General features: G+C 45.7%; 1 protein-coding gene across 3 annotated transcripts in view; it reads right to left on the bottom strand.

Annotated features, from left to right (window-relative positions):
* SUSD3 (sushi domain containing 3) overlaps positions 1–17,294 on the bottom strand; it is a 37,984-nt gene extending 20,690 nt beyond the window's left edge. For 2 of the 3 annotated variants that reach the window (XM_077786032.1, XM_077786030.1), the window contains exons 1-3: positions 17,145–17,294; positions 3,884–4,072; positions 1,453–1,600 (exon numbers count right to left, since the gene is read on the bottom strand). In XM_077786032.1, coding sequence (XP_077642158.1) covers positions 1,453–1,600; positions 3,884–4,072; positions 17,145–17,229 — 422 coding nt within the window. In that variant the 5' untranslated portion in view covers positions 17,230–17,294. Of the gene's footprint in view, positions 1–1,452; positions 1,601–3,883; positions 4,148–17,144 lie in introns of all 3 variants that reach the window. The other variant, XM_077786031.1, reaches the window with a different exon arrangement.
* Positions 17,295–19,826: the final 2,532 nt, after the last annotated feature.

The following is a 19,826-nucleotide window of genomic DNA, read 5'->3' as shown; positions in this document are numbered from 1 at the left end:
TGCATTTAGAAGTCAATGCACTTTTCCACCTCCATTACCAACACAAATGCTGCCACTGCACCTGACAAGTTTTGCACAGGGTTATGTTACGTTTTCTCCCATGACATGGACAGTTTGTAAATGACTTCAATTCTTTCTGCCAGAAGGGAAAAGATACGCAATGCCTGCAGTGCCCCCAGGTTTCTCCTTGGAGCTGGGCTCTGTTGCCAATGGGATGGAGCAGCTCCTTCAGGAGACAGGGAAAGGTGCACAGGGGAGCAGGGAACTGAGAAGGTCTCAGCAAAAGAAATAATTTTACAGCCTGATGACAGAATCAGGTCATTATGTCCAGTGTGAAGGGCTTTTCTTTTGTAAGAGGAAAAATATAAAGTCATTACAATAATGAAAATGGCTCGTTTTTACAAAGCTTCATTTAAAATAAATGAAAAACAAGGACTGTGATATGAATAGTCTGATCAAAAAGAAAAGTGGCAATTCCAAAAATAACAATTAACCTTTCATTTCAAAGCAACTTATTTCATGCTACCAGTAAAAACCTGAATGTTATGACTGACACCAATGACTTTCATTTTTTGACACAAAATAATCTTTCAATAGAAACAGAAAATCTCTATTTTGGCTACAGTTGGATTTCAAATGACAGAAGTTCCCCCTTCAGCTGGTTCCCACACAGCTTCAGACAAACCACAACTCGGCACAGAAACCTTCACTGCTGTCTTCCCCAGTCTCCCTCCACGCCACTGGTAGGAATAATCATCAAGAAAAGTGAGACAGAAACCAAGTTCCTGTGGAAAGCTTTCTGCAGCAGTGACTGTAGGTCACTCAGTGCTCTCATGAGCAACAGTAGCTTGGCTCCAGCCTAGAGGCAAATGTGCTCCTGCTGACACTATCCACACTGAGTTTTATATTGAACTGGATTGAAAATTTGGCATTTTCATATTCCTGTTTATAATCCACCAATTTGTGCTCCAAGCCAGGAGACAAAATCCTCTGTCCTTCCAGCCCCATGAGGTTTTGAGGATGCTCTGCAGATGGTGAGGCCTTGGATGGCTCTGACACAGGGAGATTCCACTTCCCAGCAGTGTTCAAAGAAAGAAAGGAAAAAAGGAAATAAATAGAGAAGAAGGGGAAACACTGCCAATCTTCAATAATTTGAGGAGAGAAATGCTATGCCAGAAAATAAGACTTGTGTGTTCTGCATAATCCTGGGTAAATCCAGATCTGCCTAGGCATGTTGAGGTTATCTGATACTAACAGGCATCAGGTATTTAAATACTCTGGAATTCCAAGTCCTTCAACACCTAAAGCTTGACCTACAAATTAAGGATTTTAAGTAATTAACATCATTCCAGTGCTGCAAGTGGCAAATCCTTTGAAGCACTTGTTATCACAGCAATGGAGTCCATATCATGTACACTCAACACTGTTATTAAAACTGTCTTCTTGACATACCTTTGAGTTCTCCTCCTCTCACTTTTCTTTGCACACTTGATCAGACAGCAAGTTAAGAAAGCCATGGACATCAGCAAAATGACAGCACAGCTCACAATGGAGGCAATCACTGCGACCTTAAAGCCAAAAGTCTCATACTTTGATACGGCTGCAGCAAAGCAAACACAAAAACGTTTCTAAGATCAGAGCATAAATTTATCTTTCACATTTTCATTAAACCATGCTGAAACCTACCTGCTTCACACTTCTGCTCAGTGAGGACCTTCATCTTACAATGCGTCAAAATATCAGAGAATTTTGGCTTCAGCTTTGACCTGTGCAAGCCTCAAACTGGACTATGTAAATATCTCCTGTTTATAAGTTACTAATGAATTGTTCGCAAGCATTTCACACTGCAATTAATTAAACACAGTACCCTTAGCACTGCAGTAGCTTAAAAGCACAAGTCTGTTGGCAGATCAAATGCAGATGAGCTGCAGACTCTATTAACAAGGACCAAAGCTACAGAAATGGATACTAACATGGGTAAATGGCCTTAAAGAAGCCATTTAGAGCAAAGACAGTTCCATGTAATTACATCCTCTTTGGCAGGCAGCAAACCAACAGGTCTTCCTCTGTTTGGGGAAGGATGCAAGATGGAAGAAGTGACATGCAGGGCTGAGTGTTCACAGAGATCTGATGCTGAAGTGAGTTACCCAGACAAAAGGAGGAACAGGAATGTGATGTGGCACAGCTAACGCAGATCTCTGCCAACTCACTTGGAATAGTAAGCATGTCGTGCTTCAAAACTCAGCTAATTCTCCAATATCACAATGACCAGCATCACAAATGGTTCAGCTGAGCTCCATACAAAGCATTATATTTCTGCATCCTCTGGGGGAAGGATTTCTGTAATTTTTTCTTTTATGGGATCTCTAAACGAGATAAGAATAGCTGAGTGTGGGAGAGTGCACTAAGTGTCTGTAAGGGAAATATATCCACTGGGAATTTGAAATGACACGAGGTCTGAGGCACCTCAAAGCTCAGAGGTACCAAGTTTTGCTTGGGTCTACGTCTGCTCAGACTTATAATAAACAAGCAGAAACACAGCTAAAAGGTAGTTATCTCTGTTGTCATTCAGACACTATTTCTCTATATGGTAAATTTCCCATGTGGCTGCAACAACCAAAAATTGTTAGAAAAATATCACTATGCTTCTTTTATGGCAAAAACATTGTCAGAAAAGACTGCCAGGAGATAAGAGGCTCACAAATATGCTTGCACATCAGTTGGTCATTCCCATAGTGTTGGGGTGATTTATGATGATGGTCTGCTTTATGCCCTAAAATAATTGCTGTATCTTTAAGGTGAGTCTGGGGGAAGGGGGAGCCTTGGGGCCCTTTGCTGGGCTTTTTCAAAGCCTCAATGTCCTGGTGTCCGAGGGGTGTGGTGGTGCAGTCTGGGTTTTTCTTGGCCAGTTTGGGGTTTTTTTGTTAACCAAGGCGGAAATTTGTTTTGATTTTTTTTTTTCCTGGGCTTGGAGAGGCTGCAGCAGCAATCCTTCAGCTGCTTTTCATGTTGAATTGGACACTTCGGTTTTGGTCCAAGATCTGAGAGAACAAGTGCCACAGGAGAGGAATCTGCCTGGCCTGGCTGGGCAGAGGGGCTGTTCTGGAAAAAGCCTGAGCCGAGGAGGGAAAGCACACCTGCTGCACTGCTTGTGGCTCTGGACAGGGGACCAACACCAGAGATACACCGGGTTGCCTTCTGTTTGCCCGAGCTGCTGCGTGAACCTTTTGGCCTCTTCCCTTACACAGGAGCTGGTTATCACCTCTCTCCCCACCCGGCTGCCAGCCCCTGTGGGTTTTTATCTTGCTCTGGCATTTTGGGAATTTTTTCCGGGGCGGAAGGGGCAGGGAGGGGGAGGAAGGGTGGGTCTGTTAAGGTCTGACAATTCAATATCTAGCACTTATTTACTTTTTCTCCCGTGCCGTTTAAGCAGTCTGTTTGTTAATAAATGGCTGGGTTTTTTTTTCACTTTCATCCACTAATATTCATTTCTTATTGGTGGAAAGGGATTCTTGGAACCCTTTTTTTTAGAGGAAACACTCATTCCAGAGAGTTTTTCTCCTAAACTTGTCTCTAAACCGAGACACCCTCACATTCTCTAAAGAACTATACAGCTTAAAAGCTAGAGGCACAGTTCTCCCAAGTGCTACCAGTGACATGAGATCAGGGATTAATCCAACAGTCTTTTATGTGTGTCGTGATAATGGCATGTCAGAACATATATGGGGTAGAATTACCATCAGTGGGGCAACTTTGAAGAAAACTGAATTTGTCTTTTTCTTTGCACAGGTATCTAGAATGAATCCTAACATTGCAGGACAGGCAGAGCAAAACGAACGCACCACACCCCAGGAGGAGGGGCACGGTTTGGGAAGAACCTTACGTGCGCAGGAGGGCACTGCGGCTGTCCACTGCGTGCTGTTCCCTTTCCAAACGCAGGTGACGACGGCCGGTCCCTGCAGCCGGTGCTCAGCGGAGCACCGGAACGCGACCACTGTTCCCACACCGGTGCCGTTGCCGTGCAGGACCTGCAGCGAGCCGAGCTGGGGCGAGAGGAGGCGGCTGCACTGCCCTGCAGACCAAACACAGACACTGCAGCGCCGCCGCCAACAGTGAAGCCATCCACTGAAGTGCTGTTCACAGTCAACTGCAAATCAGTCACAGTTAATGGTCAAAACAAATGGCAGACCTCGGGGCGGCCGACGCTGCCTGCTCTGCCAAGCATCGCCCCGCGGTAACGCTACCCTCCCTTAGTGCCCATTCAACAGCTCCTCTGCCCTCACCCCCAGCACAAAGCAACTGATGTTGTGGTATTATCTGCTCAGACTGGTACACGTTGAACACTTAAACACTAAAAACACTAAAAAAAGGTAATTTCTGAGAGGCACGGTCCCCTGTGGATCCCTGTGTTGTTGGATTCTGATTAATTTAGTACTCAGGCTAGCTGGGAGTATTCATTACGTGTCTTCCCCCACACAAATTTCCAAGATCTGCTGGACTGATCGTGCAGTTTAGCCTACTTGGCAGCATCTTGGCATAATCTGACCGAAACTTCTTATCTTTACAAGCACTACTTGTGTGTTTGGCTTGGCTGAAAGGGGCTGGCGGCATCAAAACCACAGGAAAGAGCACAGAAAGACATACACATGTAACATCTCCCTTTTCAAGTGACAATCTGCTTTACAGTGAATCATTAATTTTATATACATTTTTGTTCATTCTGCTTTTTTATTACTTTGTTGTTTATACAGCTGTTCTTTGAGCTGTGGAGCGGTTCTTGCCTTGGCCACCTAATGTCAGCCATTAACTTCATACACGAAGTTTTATTGTCATAACAAGTAATTTTAACACAGTAATTTTAAACAAAACTTTCAATGAGAGGTGATTAAAACAACATAAAACATCTCGATAACTTCAAAGGTAACAAATACTTTTTCTGGGACTATACATGTGCTTTGACAGAATGTAGAAACTCAGGTATTTTTAACATTTACAGAATACCAGCAGTGCTTCTGAATCAGAGCCCAAGTTCCCTATTTTTCACTGGATTTCCAAATGACTTAAGAAAACTCAGAGGCATAGTGCTGCAAATCCTATGATGAAACACACAAAAATATTAAAAGAGGGGAAATATATTTTCCAAATCTACAGGCAAAAAGAAATTACAGCCTCCCTGAGAACATCCTGACAGAACCACATGTTAGCAAATCTATTTTATTTTGAATGCTAAAACTCCCCTCATGTCATTATTGTTGTTAAGCCCCTAGATCATACCACAGCAGGGAGGAGTCCGACCTATCTATCTCCAGTTCATGCTCTTAAACTCCCTGTCCCTGGAAAACAAACCCAAAGGAATCTCAGCAAAAGACCAAACAGAAGTCCCAGTGACAATTACTAGGCTTAATCTACTGAGTAAATATGCATCAAGCACTAGCTTTTAAAACCATAGCTCTTTAATTCCATGCTGATTATTTCTGGTTGTTTTGCCACTTCTTTCAGCCACTTACTATGGCAGAAATTGGCCTCAATGAGAGCAAATATTTTCTGTAGTACTGGTTTCTCTTCCTCTCCTCCCATGCACATCCCATTGCTGGAACATACAGGATGTACTGGACAATTTCCCTCCTCACTCCAAATGAGTGTTACGAGTTTGGGCTTTTCTTTTTATTTTAATTACTCAGTGGTTTACCATGAGAAAATATTGTCCTAATCTGTAAAATAAAGATTTTACATATAGTTGTTTGGGTTGGGGTTTTTTATTTTTTTTTCATTTTACAATTTCAAGGCTATTTTTAGAGATTCGGACCACATTCTTAGAGTTCACATTGGTGACTCTTGTAGCTGCACAAGTAATTAGAACTGAATTGGACTTGATGCACACCTGCTGGGCCACAACATGCAGCCTCAGTAGAGGCATTCAGTACACCTGTCAGTTTACCTGACTCATTGTTCACACTTTGTTCTCCAAAGAACAAATAATTTGGCAGTGGATCCGTTCTTTGAAGACATATTTAATTTAATCCAGTATTGACCATTCTGAGTAACATGTGAAACTCTTGAACCTTCCCTGCCCTGTCCTTGCCCAAGATGGTGTCTGCCAAGACATTAAACCTCTGAATGGCAGCGACCTTGTCAGCACCATTTCTCAGCTGTGGGCTTTAAATTGTTTTTGCTCTGCTTGAGCTCTACAGAAATGTCTACTAGTCAGCATCCCCTGAAAACGTGGGTATTTCCATGCCTTGCCCTGGGCTGCAACAGCATCATGGATCATGCCCAGAGGATCATTTCCATATGAATGTATTTGGGGCTGGAACCACAGAGGTGCCACTCAATGACAGCTACACATCCAAAACCTTCTGTACCTGAGCTGAAAGTTCATCAACGACTTCATATACCTGCACTTGTGCAGAGGAGAAATGCTGTTCTTATTTTAAGAGCTTCTCAATACCATTTCTTCCCACTAAAGTCAAAAACTGAAATGTGTCACTCCTTTTTGCTTTTCACAAATGCATTTATTGAAATGCCCAGATGGAGTTTTGTCAGAATGATCTTTTGAAATTTCAACCAAGCTGAGATTTAGCTTCTCTGCATAAAATTTGCCCTAATTGTAATCATCAATTGTTTTCCAAAATTGCTTTTGGAAAACTTTCCTGCAAGCTCTAGTGTCCACTATTAGCTACCTTCAATGTTTTTGTAGTGAGCTATGGCATTCACTTTTCTGCTGGGTTAATTTTACCCTTACATCTCCAAAGAAACATGTTTAATTAAGCTTCTATCCCTATACTTACATAAGCAGATGTTCCATATAGACTTCTTTTTTGAATACTCTTCAGGCATGTTTATCAGACTAAATCTACTACAATCAATAATTTTATTATTGTTTTTATTAATAGAATTAATTTTATTTCTGTTTTCAACTGAGACTGGTGTCTGAGGCTGCACTGCTGCCTGGTAAAACACAAAAATTTGTACTGACCCAATTTACATTTAGATTTGTATTTCTTTTATAAATATCTATAAAATGTCATGTTCAGGTCTTGTCTCCATAACTGGCACCCAGAAATGTAAAAACTAAAAACTGTAAAACTGAATAAATCCCCTAATTAGAGAGCTGGAGGCCCTCTTCTCTGGAGACAGGGTTGAAGCACTGGCATTGTTCAGCGTGGAGAAGAGAAAGCTCAGGGAAGACCTCAGAGCCCCTTCCAGTGGCTAAAGGGCCTACAAGAGAGCTGGAGAGGGATTTTGGAAAAGGGCCTGCAGGGACAGGACAAGGAGGAATGGCTGAAACAGGGTAGATTTAGATGGAATATTGAAAAGAAATTTCTGGCTATGAGGGTGGCAGGCCCTGGCACAGGTGCCCAGAGCAGCTGTGGCTGCCCCTGGATCCCTGGCAGTGTCTGGGACAGTGGGAGGTGTCCCTGCCCATAGCAGGGGTGGGATGGGATGGGCTTTGAGGTTTCTTCCAACCCAAAACCTCCAGTTCTATGATTCCTGTTTCTGCAACTATTTCTGCAGCTTTTTGTGGAGCAGGAGCTGATTTATACAAACACAATTCTCAGCCTGGCCTCATGCTGAGAGGATATCCAGTGTTCAGGAAATCTCTGAATCTGATTCTGCTGTCTGGAAGTGCAGAATGGCACTGGCTACAATGCTACAATAAACAGGTTATTGCATATGACAAATAACTGTCCTCAAAGTAAAGACAGACACTAAAGCACAATGTCTTTCATAAAATCTTAATCACCCAACCTCTAGGTTCAGAAATAAACACATACATAATTTCCAGGCAGTGAAAAATAGAGAGTAATGCAAAAATTAAAATAATCCAAAATATCTCTTTTCATGTACAGCCAGGATTATCTGTATTGCAAAATTGATTTGTCAAAAAGAGGAAACAAATGGATTCACTGTCAGCAAGCTGTGGGTTTATGTTTTGCTGATAAGAAAAAAGAAATGAGAGAGCAACCTAGGCATGCCTGCCTGGTAGACATTTCCTGTGCTCCTTCTACAGCAAAACAGTGAGTAAAAGCAAATACATTGCATAAGTATCTACCAAAATGATCTAAACTACAATCTATGTCTTCACCTCATTATTCCCAGACACACAAAGGTCACCCTTTTGCATTGCTTACTGTTGCCAATTTAATATCACTAAAACATGCTGGAATAACTAGATGCCAGAAAGAAAGATAACACCAGGCTCTATCAACCCTGTAGAAAATAAACACACCAATATTATTGCTGCAAGTCTCTTTTCCTACAGAAGCACACCTCAGAAACTGGTGTCCCTGAAATCACAGGCATTTAAGCATCCACAGCAGTCTCACAGAAGAGCTCTGGGAAGAGGTCACTGTGTTAAAAAGCAAAAGAAAAGCAGCTAGAAGTGAAATATGAAATAAAGCAGACATAGCAAAGTACAGAGTGAAAGTGTCTGGCCCTGGCATTGGTCTCCTTGCCACCATGCCTTTGCTTCCTTGCAGAGGTGGCCTGAAGGCCTGCTGGGGCTGATCTTTTAAACCAACAAATGTCCACAAGGATATGATCCTCCCAGGAGAAAATCCAGATGCTGGCATGGCTTTTAAAGAAGTTAGTGTAAACATGTTACCAGAGCTACAGTAAAAGAGCAGGGCGAGACACAGGCTATAGAAGCTGCAGAAATTAACCGAGGTCCCCGGCTGCTGTGCTGCAGTCCCTGGGAAGCTGCTGTGGAGATGTGGGAAAGCTCTGACAGATTTGCCTTCCAACACACAGATTCAGCTTTATGAAATGATTATTTGTGGGGAGCTTTGGTGGTTCAGGTGTGGCACAAACCACATGCACGAAAACACAGCCCTCTGCACACCCATTAACTGCAAGGAGCACTTCAGAGGCAGGGCCAGGCTTGGCCACCACTGCTCCAGGAGCTTCACACCCTAAATTCTGATGGAGACCAGCAAGAACTGAACAGCAGGCACAGGACTGTTCCTCTGGGTCAGTCGCATAAAGGAACATCTGGACAACTGCGCAGGGTAAAACTTGCAGGTACCTAAGGAACACATCTGTCACAGCACATTACCTGACAAAAGAAATGCAGCTTATTAATATATGGTTCTGGCACCTGCCTCACATCAGCACTTCTGAATGAAAATATTCCCCATAAAACATTTCATGTTTCTATTGATAAAACTATTTTTTAAGTGTGATAGAGGGAACCCAATATCTGATGATTCTTACAGGTCAACATTAAACATTTGTAAAAGCAGAAGAAAAAGAAAAGCTTGTTCTCTCATTAATACGTAATTTCCATGCAATTAAGAAGGAGATCAAAAAGGTATTTTAAGAGAGTTAATTTCTGTGTTTACAAATCCATGTTCAAATAAGCTCTCTCCTCCCACCTCTGTTACAGCAGATACCTCAGGCTCACTCCTACCCACTTTCTTCAATTTATTTTGTAGGTAAAACTGATTTTTCAGCACATGTAATTTACAACATGCAAAGGTTCAGGTGCTGAGACTCCCACATCTATCTCATTTTGGGCAGCATTGCTTTCATGGAATCACATAATGGTTTTGGTTGGAAGGACTCTTAAAGCTCACCCTATCCCATCCCCTGCCTTGGGCAGGGACACCTTCCACTATCCCAGGTTGCTCCAAGCCCTGTCCAGCCTGGCCTTGGGCACTACCAGGAATCCAGGGGCAGCCACAGCCACTCTGGGCATCTGTGCCAGGGCCTCACCATTCTCTCAGGTCACCATGGGACCTGCAACATGGGAGTCCCAGGGCAAGTGTGCACTTTCCCTCTGCCACCAGGTCCCTCTGTTCTCAGACAGGTTTTGGTGGGCACATTCTTGCTGGTGTCCTTCATTGGGCCAGCAAAGTCTGTATTTTATAATTTCAACTTTCACCATTATTTTTTCCCAGTACTCATAAATAATCTCTCATTCATTAAACAATTGTAACATTTCTGAAGAGGATGCAAAGTAATCCACTAGCTAGAAAGCCAGCCACTGGAGAAGCCAAAAGAAACACCAGATGTATTTCCACAGGGAAACCACATCTCTGTTATGCACCATGGATACAGGAAGGATGAAGGATGCCTCCACCAGAAAAGTGGACAGGACAGAGGTTGTGTGCTTCCCCATGGGAAACCTCCTGCAGCATCCCTGGAGGAAGGGCAGCATCCCTGTGTATCCACTGCCCACTTTCAACATGCTCCACTCTCCTCCAGTGCTCTGGGTCCTTCAGGACACAGAGCTCAGCCTGGCTGCATATTTGCCTTGCCTGGCTCTGGGTTATCTGCCTGTACCAACTCTTTGATCTGGCCTGTGCACAGCAACGTGCACAGCAACATGCTGGGGTACTGAGCAAGGCTGATAAAAGCACAACATTTGCCAGACTGGACACAATCTCTATGGATGGCTGGGCCACATTGCACTGACCTACCTTGACCAATAAAGTTGTCAAGGAGGAAGGGTCCAGAGCTGGACAAAAAACATTTCAGTCATAAAAATCCACTCCCAATGTGAAATTTCAGATGGACCAGACCTGCATACTACCTGATGGTTATATATTGATTTTTTGCCAAAAAGCTTAAAACATAGGAACTGCATTTCCACAAAGAACGGATTTGTAAAGAATATAAAAACTTTTCAACCTTTTATCTTTGAAACCACTTTTGTGTTTTAAAACAGATGACAGGTTTGTTAATTTTCATGGGGAATTTCCAACCACCCTGTTAAGCAAAACAAGCCTGAATGCTACAGACCTTACCTGCATTTGCTCCCCCTGGCTTTGGCTTCCCTAAGTCTTTCCCAAGAGCAATCTGAAACTAGTTCTGTCCTTGGTTTGCTGTGTTAAGCTGCGGAATGCACACCACAGAGCTGTGACTTGGCATCCACAGCTGCCAGCAAGAATTTCTGTGAATAATTGATTTTTCAGTCTCAAAAAGTTAGCAATAGCATGCCTTTTATTATGGTAGAAGTTATTCATGGGCTGAGAAACCAACAGCCAGATTTAAAACCCTTCTCTTTGGTTTTACCATTTTTATTTTTCTTCTCTCCTGGCTGGTTGTTTTCCTGAGTTAGGCTTTCCTATTCTGGGCTTCATGCAGAGGGACACGCAGCTTGGCCACGGCCACCAGAGTAACCTACAAACTGCTCAGTGAGAGCCATGCAGCATCCTGCCAGGAACTCTGAGGCACAGCAATGATTAACAGCACAAGTCAATAAACACACCTTTCAGCCTCTGCACACAGGAACTGATGCAAGATGGCACGAAGACTGACAAGAATACCAGTATAAGGACAGGGAACCGATGCATTGTGTTTGCTTTTTCCCATTTAAAATGTCAAGGATTGCAGGTGAGTTATGCATAGAATGACAAGCAGCTTGAGAGAGCAGAGCAGAGGACAGCAGCCCCATGTCCTGCATGTCCTAGCCCTACATGGCTAGGGAACTCAGGGCTACACCTGAGAATGCAGCTTCTGGGCTGAAACAGGTTAAAATGAATGAAAACCTTAGTCCTAACCTAAATTTCTGCAGGAATTAACAATAATGGGACAAATACCACAGCTCTCTTGCCTGTGCAAAACTGCCCCTGGTTTTGTAGGGCACCATTTCTTAGAGCAAAGTAGAACCACTGTGTCCAGTCCAGATGCCTCTTTTGACCCAATGAACTAGAAAAGATCTTGGAAATAACTGTGGCTGTAAGCAGAAACCTTCCTGGATGTAATTCCGCTTTTACACAAAGGCACAGATTTCTGATCTTCTGAACAAGAAAAATCAAACCCCAGAACTTGCCCTTTGCACCCCTCTGAGCTCCCACAGGCCAAATCATCCTCCCACACACTTTTCCCAGCCCACACATGCACTAAGGGAGTTTTGTACACCATCACTTCACCCTACTCAACTTCCGTCCCCATTTTGACCTCTCCTCAAATTTATTCCCAAAGTTACTTGGCTTAGGAGTCTGGAACATATGAGCAGCATTGTGACATATTTCATCTCAGAAATAACAATGGAATCATCTCACAGGTCTGTTGGAGGAAAGGCAAGCAGTTAACCCATCCCTTTCCCCAACACTGCTTCTACCAGCCACCACCACTCCAATTTGGGCTGAGGTAGCTGTGACTGCTGCCCCGCACAAGCAGCTACTGAGGCCCCTAAAGATGCTGCTGGGCCACAGGGGCTCTGCTCTGCTGCAAAGGCTCATTTGTAATCCAGGCACCAGCTCAACCCCATCCCTGAGACCCTCAGCAGACACAAGAATTGATTTATTTTGGGGAGCAGTTGCTCATTCTGCAACTTCTGCATTTCTCTCTGTCATCTGACAACCAAACGAGAGGCAGACTGCAAAATCACCTCTCTGCCAAACCCAATCCACTCAGCCAGTCAAAACTGTTCTTTAGAATAACATGCCTGCTTGTCTGCAGCTGCATTTCAAATACAGTATGTCAATAAAATGCCTGAACGAAAACTTAACAATTATCCTACGCGTTAGCTTGTCTCCATCATAATACTGAAGGCAAGACTCTACAGTGCACATAAAAATTCAGTGGCAATCACGATTAATAAGTAAAATCATGTCACTTCCATCATAGTTATAAATTTCTTTTTTGTGGAGTTGCAGAGATGCTTGGGGATGCTCTGCTTTTCCAGGGGGAAGGTCCAAGGATGTCCTGGCTCTGACACAGTGGGAACAGCAATACTGGCAGCAGTTTTGCCCTTTAAAATAGAATAGACCATGCCACACCACCCAGAAAATGCTGGGTTAACCACTGTCATTGGGGTGCTTCTTGTGTTTTAAGACTGACTTGTGATTTTTTAAATTTCAGTGTTTTGGATCCAAAGCATTCAGTTCACCTAATTCATTAGCTGAAATTCAGAAGTCTACTAATGATCTGTCTCTCTAGCCTAGGTAATTTCAGAGTAGCCAGGATGAAGCATTAGGGAATACCACAGGGAACAATCTTGCACTGTTGAGGACTTAGAAAACCCAAAAGCTCTCTTCCTTCTCTATTTTGTACTGTTCTAATGCTTTAATGAAAAGCACAAAAATCCTTCCCTCAAAGCAATATCAATGCCTGGTGTAAATGCCTAACCACCCAGATTAACACCTTGCAGCACAGGAGATAAATCCAAATAGCTTTATCTAACTGCCACTTCTTTTACATTACTTAATACAAGGTTTGACTTTGAGCTCATGGGAGAACAAGAAAGGAGAAATAACCCTGGGGAAATTACGAACCCATATATTCCACATTGTATTCTACATTCTGCCCTGTGGAAATGGAAATTTGGGATCCATGATTTCTTCTGCAGCCTAAAAACTGAACCACATCTGAGGATCACAGGGATAAGGTGATAAAATTCTCTGCAGCCATACTGCAGAGCAGCAGCGCTTCTGGCTTTGATGCTGTCCTGGAAGAGCAAGTTCTTAGTAACATAATTTCAGTTTCTGCATTTCCAAGGAAACACACTTCAGAAAAAATAAAGTTGCTCACAACAAAAGAACAGACAGCTTAAGTCACACCATAAGTACATGCATCCTGGTACTGGCATCCCACCGTGGCCACCAACATCCAGGCTACAACTAAGCCAATATGTGTTGTCCAGCTCCTGTCCTCCAGCAAACTGCAAATCCTGTCTGTTCTAAGCAAGAGACCCCATCCCTTTCTTTCAGTGGTGTCTTCTAGATAATTCCTCCCACAACTAGGTCTGAATACAGCATTCACTGCAGCCTGCAGCATTTCCCACCTCATGAAACCTCTCCCCTTCCCTGGCTGGGTAAGTGGAGGAACAAGGCAGAACCACAACTACAGACAAAAGCCCAGCAGTGAGACCTACGAATTAAAAACCCGTCATGAGTGTTTCTGTCAGATCCTGCATTTATTGTCACTCTGTCTGTGGCTGCACTGATGTGTTTGTTGATGCATCTCTGTGCTGGCAGTGCTAGCTGGTCTGAAAGAGCTACAGGAAGATATAGAGGAATGAGAGGAATGACAGCAAAAAAAAGTTACCACCCTGGATAACTGGAGGGCCAGAGTCTCGCACTTCAGCAACACACGGACTAAAAATAATGATATGCCAATGATAAGCCTTTGTACTCCTCTCTCTTTTTCCTGTTTCACCAAAGACCACAGTATAATCCGGGTGGCTTCAGAGGCACCAGTACCTCAATGGCATGGGCTGACGACAGCACTCTGTTCCATGGTGATTCCCACAGGGCAGGAGAGTGCTCAGGTCACCTGGCACAAACCTTTCAAAATGTCAGAGGCTTCTCCAGAGAATTTACTGAGCCTGGCAAGCACTGGTCGATGAGTGTCCACAGAATACTACCACAGCACGGCAGTGACACTGTAAATGCCACTGTGACAACACAACAGCCGCAGTACAGAAGGCTTCTTCTCAGCTCCAGACATCTGTTGTGATCTTCCCCCGTGCCATGCTCCTGCCCTACACATTTGCTGATCTTCCCTCTGGGTAAGCCAGGCTCCCACAGCTCCTCAGGGAAGCACACTGCTGACCCTCCCCAAATAGAGGGTGGGATCATTCTGCCTGCTCCTGTCAGTTCTTCGAAAGAAGGCAAGACCAGGAAAAGTGAAGGGTGTTTGAATCTCACCGCTGTGTCTCAGGAAGCTCTAAGACCTGTAAATACTACAGGCATTAGGGCTGTTCTGAAGAACTTCCCTTAATTTCTCTCTCATTCATGTGTTAACTCAAATAGAAATCCTTCCACATTTTTTTCATCCTCTCAAAAGGAACATGTGAGGGAGTTTATCTGTGCAAATCTTTATTATCACCTTATTGCTCATGGTCTGAAATAATGTAAGGAGGCATTCAGCATCATAAAGAATCACCAATAAGGACATGATGCAATGAAAAGATACTGTATAAATACTGTGCAACAATTGGCAGCAAACATTGATGTATAAATAACATGTTCACATTTAGATGAACAGGAGTTTAATTTAAAATTATACAAGTAGCCATCATTTTAGCCATCTAAACTGCTTAGGGTTACCAGCAGTACATCCATCTGACTCAATAGTTCCAAATGGTTTTTGGTGAAGATGGAATTGCACCATGGAAAAGTCCCATGAAGCAGCAGAGAGGGTGAAGAGCACAAAGAGCATGAAGAGCCAACATCCGGCTAAGGTCTGGCAAATCCCTTTGTGCTCAAGCATATTCCAGTCCTACAACCAATGCAGCACAGCCAAGCCCTGACCCAGCATATTCCAGTTTAGCACCTTACTGAGAGCTCCTACTCCACAGTTTTGGTGTACTTGGCTTGGAAAAAATGGTCTTTTTTGTTCTGGCTGGAGACATGGTTAAGAGGAGCCAGGTCTATAGATATCCAAGGGATTAACTGAGGTTGGATTTCTAATTTGAACACCAAACAGTTTTTGGCAGATTAACATTTCTAGCTGTTTTGCCACAGATCTACACAGAGCAAGATTAACCTACACAGAATCAGAAAGGCTGAGTGTAACAGAAGACATGCCACTTCCAAAACTCCTTTTAGTGTGGACAAACCCAGCCCCACAAGACTTTGACACAACATATAAAAGCAGCCAAATATAAATTATTTTAAAAAAGAGAAAAGTCAGTAATTAGCAACACTATCAGGCTACAGCAACAGGATCTACACGTGGGTTTGAGTTATTTCTCTAAGCACATTTCCCAGAACTTGTTTCGCATTTTCAAATTAACTGCTATATTAAATTCAAATTAAACAGTCAAGCACATTCAGAGGATGCAATTTATTGCTACGCTAGTAGCCCAAATACATTAGCCAATTTCTATAGGCACAACAAAATCAGGTCATTAATGAAGTCTGTTAGAACTTCACGAGCCAAATAAATTGCAAGGATATGAGAGGACAGGCTGCACATGGGAAGGAGGTCCCTGGATTTCAGCAGCACACAACTCTGCTTGCATTGAAGCCAGGGAAAAGCCCATCTACCCTGTGATCTGAAGAAAAGAGGAAGAAATCCCAGCAAGCAGCTACACCAAGCTCCAGTATCCTTCCATGTCACCTTGGTCCTGGACTCCAGAGGTGGCTGTGGCTGGGAACATGCATCTCCAGGAACATGCATCAACAGATCCAGACCATGGTTCTGCTCCCTCCAGGCCCAGGCATCCACCAACGCCACAGCCCTGTGCAGCGGGTATCTCCCACCAGTTCAGCCCCTCTGTCATCTCACATTACCTCCAAATTATAGAACCCACTTAAGCCAAAGAGGTTTTGAAAGGATGTTATGGTCTATGCAATCGAACTGAGTAACCAAACTCCAGGGAAGAAAAAGATAAGAAGGAAAAAGCTTTGATTGGTTTCTGATTGCACCCCTCAATGTATTACCATATTCCATTAAAACACTGATGTCTTAATTTCCTTCCCAGCCCGGCGATATGCGCCCAGGAGCGATGTCTCTGAAAATCAGCACCTTCCATCCTTGCTAGACACTCCCCTCTGCCCCCACGCACTCGTCTCCTGTGCTTGTGGCCATCCCAGCGACTGACCCCCAAACTTCTATCACTGAACCGCAGCGCCTCCTCTCTGGGTGCAATCACCCCCCGCCAGGGCCCCAGCAGCCCCCGGGTGAGCCGCTCGGACGGCTCTGGAGTGCGGCTGCCGTGCGCAGCCCTGGCGGTGCTCGTCCCTTCCGCCTGACCCGCAGTCCCAGGCTGGCCCCGCTCGGCGCCCCGAGTGCAGCCCCGGGAGAGCTGTCCCAGGGTCACCGGGACCCGCCGGGACCCTCTCGTGCCCGGGGTGGCTTCGGGACGGCTCCCGGACACTCGTCTCGAGACTCTGTGAGCCCGAGAACTTCATGGCGCGGATCACCGTCCCCTCCGCGCACCGCGGCTGCAGGGACCAGCCAGAGGCGGCACGGGGTGGGACGAGAGGGGCCCTGTCCGGCGCGGGGCTCCGGAACGGAGTGGGAAGGTAACGCAACACCGGCTGGGGGCTCCCGCGCCCTTTCCCGGGGACAAACAACACCTCTGTCCAGGGGTACCGCATCCTGCCCCGGTCATCCCGCATCTCTACGCGGGAGGGACCCTGCACCCTGACCGGGGTCTAGCGCTACCACCGCTGGCATCTTCCCGCCACTCTGCTGCGACGCAGGAGGGAACTTGTGCGAGGAATGACGCGGGACCACGCTCGTACCTGTGTATCCGCGGGGACTGCCGCTGTCCCTCCCTAGCGCAGAGGAGCGCAGCGCGTCCAGCCCGGGTGTGGTGGCGGCCGGCATGGCTCCGCCGAGCCCCGCCGGGCCCCGCCGCGCCGAGCCGCCCGGCAGGTGCACCGCACCCGTACCCGCCCGCCCTCTGCCGGGGCCGGCCCGGGGGCAGCAGTGCAGCACGGCCCATCCCGCGGAGCCCCGCCGGGCGCCCGCCCTGCGGCCCCTCCGCGACGCCCGCGGCGTGGGGGAGGAGGGGCAGCGGAGCCAGAGGAGGCCGGCGCGGCCGGGCCGCCGCCAGAGCCTCGGGGCCCGGGATGGCGCCGAGCCCTGACCGCCTCGGGGTTTGGCCGGGCCCTTCCCCGGCCCGCGCGGCGCCCCACGAGGGGCCAGTCGGGGATGCGGCAGCGGTCGCGGCGCTGGGCCGGGACTGCCCGGCCCTCGCTGCCCGCCCTGCCCGCCGCCTGTCCCGCTGCCTGTCCTCTCTGCTGTCTGCCGTCAGTCCCCAATGCAGCCCGGCTGGTGGTCGCAGCCTGCAGAGCCTCAGGTACCCCAGTCTGATTCTCATGGTTCTGATCTTGCAAACACAGTATACTGCTCTTTATGTTGTTGTATTCCAGGAGCAGAATCTCTCGCATACATCCAGTTTATGGTCTACAAAATAGTGTTTGTTTTAGCTGGGATCTGCAGCTAAACCCACTAGTAGGTTCCCAGATCCATCATCCTGTCCGGAGCTGGGTGGCACACACAAACACGCACAGGCTACTTGGTGAAACCCAAGTGCCTTGCACACGCTGCGTATGTCCTTTTGTGCTTGTCACATCCTGGCCATGTCACCCCTTGCCATTTACTGCCCTTGCAGCGTTACCACAGTGAGTCTGGGTCTCAGCAGTGTTTGTTGAGATCCTTGATTTACTGACACCAGCAGTGGACCCAAAAAAGGCCTTTAATGGTCTGCACTGTGAGTCCACAAAAAAACAAGAGAAGAAACAACTGTCTCTGCTGAGGAAGCTCTGTGTGTTGGTGCTGAGTCTATAGTCTGAGGCCCACACCAAGCACTGCAGCTATTAACGCTCTCTCCACTTGTTATTTTTTTCATCTGGAATTAGAGGGAAAAAATAGTCTGCAGGAGCAGATTAGATAAATTAATTTTCAAGGTGCACCAAATAGACTGAAAAACCTCTTAAAGCTCTTCTGGAAACATCAAATGGAACAGGATCATGCCCACATTAAAGGGTGACAATGCTCAGTATGCTGCTGGCCATAGCACTTTCCTATGAACTTATCTGTCAGGGAGGCCTCAGGAATATTGCAGATATAAGGGTCTACTATTTCCATCCCTACTACTAAACCACATTCAAAAAGCAATGCTTGGTCACATTATAGCAAAACCCCAGCATTTTTGAAAATGCTGCATCTTATAAATTAGCTTTGTATTTGCGGTAATGCCAAATATTAATCAATCTAATTAAAGTCAACAAGAAACTGTAGCTGCTCCAGTCAAGTCCAGTGAAATCAGAGGAATATCAAAGACAGAGAAGTAGTTTTTCTGTAAGCCATTACCCCTGCAGCTGCTGTTACACAATTCAAGTCAAATCTTTCCTCACTGAAGCAAATTAAGCAGCGCACTCACATCATGGCAGCATTCAGATTTGCTTTGTAAGGGAATGTATAATCCAACAGCACTGGTTTTGCTCCACATGTCCTCAAACACTGCAGGCAGCCCTGTGGTGTGACACCCCAGAACATCACTCACCTCCCTAGTTGCAGGTGAGTGCTTTCATAATTTTTAAGGCCTCTGGTTTCATCTTCAGCATCAGGAGAAGCCATACGGCCTCAGCCAGACACTTACTGCTTTTTCTTAGGGATTATTTAACTGTTGGATTTCACTAAACTACCTGACACTGCTTTCTTTTAATCCTAGTTATTAGAGCTGCCCCCAGGCATGCCAAGGGCACAAGACTACTGAAGTGACAGTCCCCAGCAAATCTGCCTGGATGGCTGCAGGGGACTGCCTGCCCCTCACTGCCCACCCAAACAAGGACATACTCCCAGATCCCAGCCCAGCTATGGCAGCTTTCCAGCCCTCCAGCAGCAAGCTGATCCCCTCTCTCCTCTCCTGGCTGGCCCTGCTGCCATCCCCTTCTTCCCTGAGCCTCAGGAGCTGAGGCTGGCTCAGCTGAGCATCAGCCCCTCAGACCCAGGCAGTGACTCTTGGGTTTGCCTAGACTGCTCAGAGCCTTAACCCTTAAGAACCCTTTTGCTTATTCTGTAACTCTTGAAAAGGAGAATAGTAGCTCTCATCCTCAGCTTCTGTTTAATCAGATTACACATGCACAGGTGTGATAGCTAAAAGCTCAGCAATTAGATTGCTGAAAGAAAAATGTGACCTTTAGAAGTGACATGGAATGATCTGTTGGGTTGTCAGATCTCTTGCTGTTACTGGATCAGTGGTGTGCTGCTGGCCCAGGGAGATGGCTTCACTTTGCCCCCTGACTTTTCCTTTCCCTCCTCTCCCAGCTATAGGTTTCACTCACAGTATCACAGTATTAACTAGGTTGCAAATACCTTTGAGATGACCTAGTCCAGCCTATGACCTAGCACCACTTTGTCAACCATACCGTGGCACCGAGTGGCATGTCCAGTCTTTTCTTAAACATCTCCAAGGA

The sequence above is a fragment of the Lonchura striata genome, chromosome 12, assembly GCF_046129695.1.
Source record: "Lonchura striata isolate bLonStr1 chromosome 12, bLonStr1.mat, whole genome shotgun sequence".
In the NCBI taxonomy this organism is placed as follows: domain Eukaryota; kingdom Metazoa; phylum Chordata; class Aves; order Passeriformes; family Estrildidae; genus Lonchura; species Lonchura striata.
Note: the sequence above shows the minus strand (reverse complement) of the source record. Positions and strands in the feature narration are given on the sequence as shown.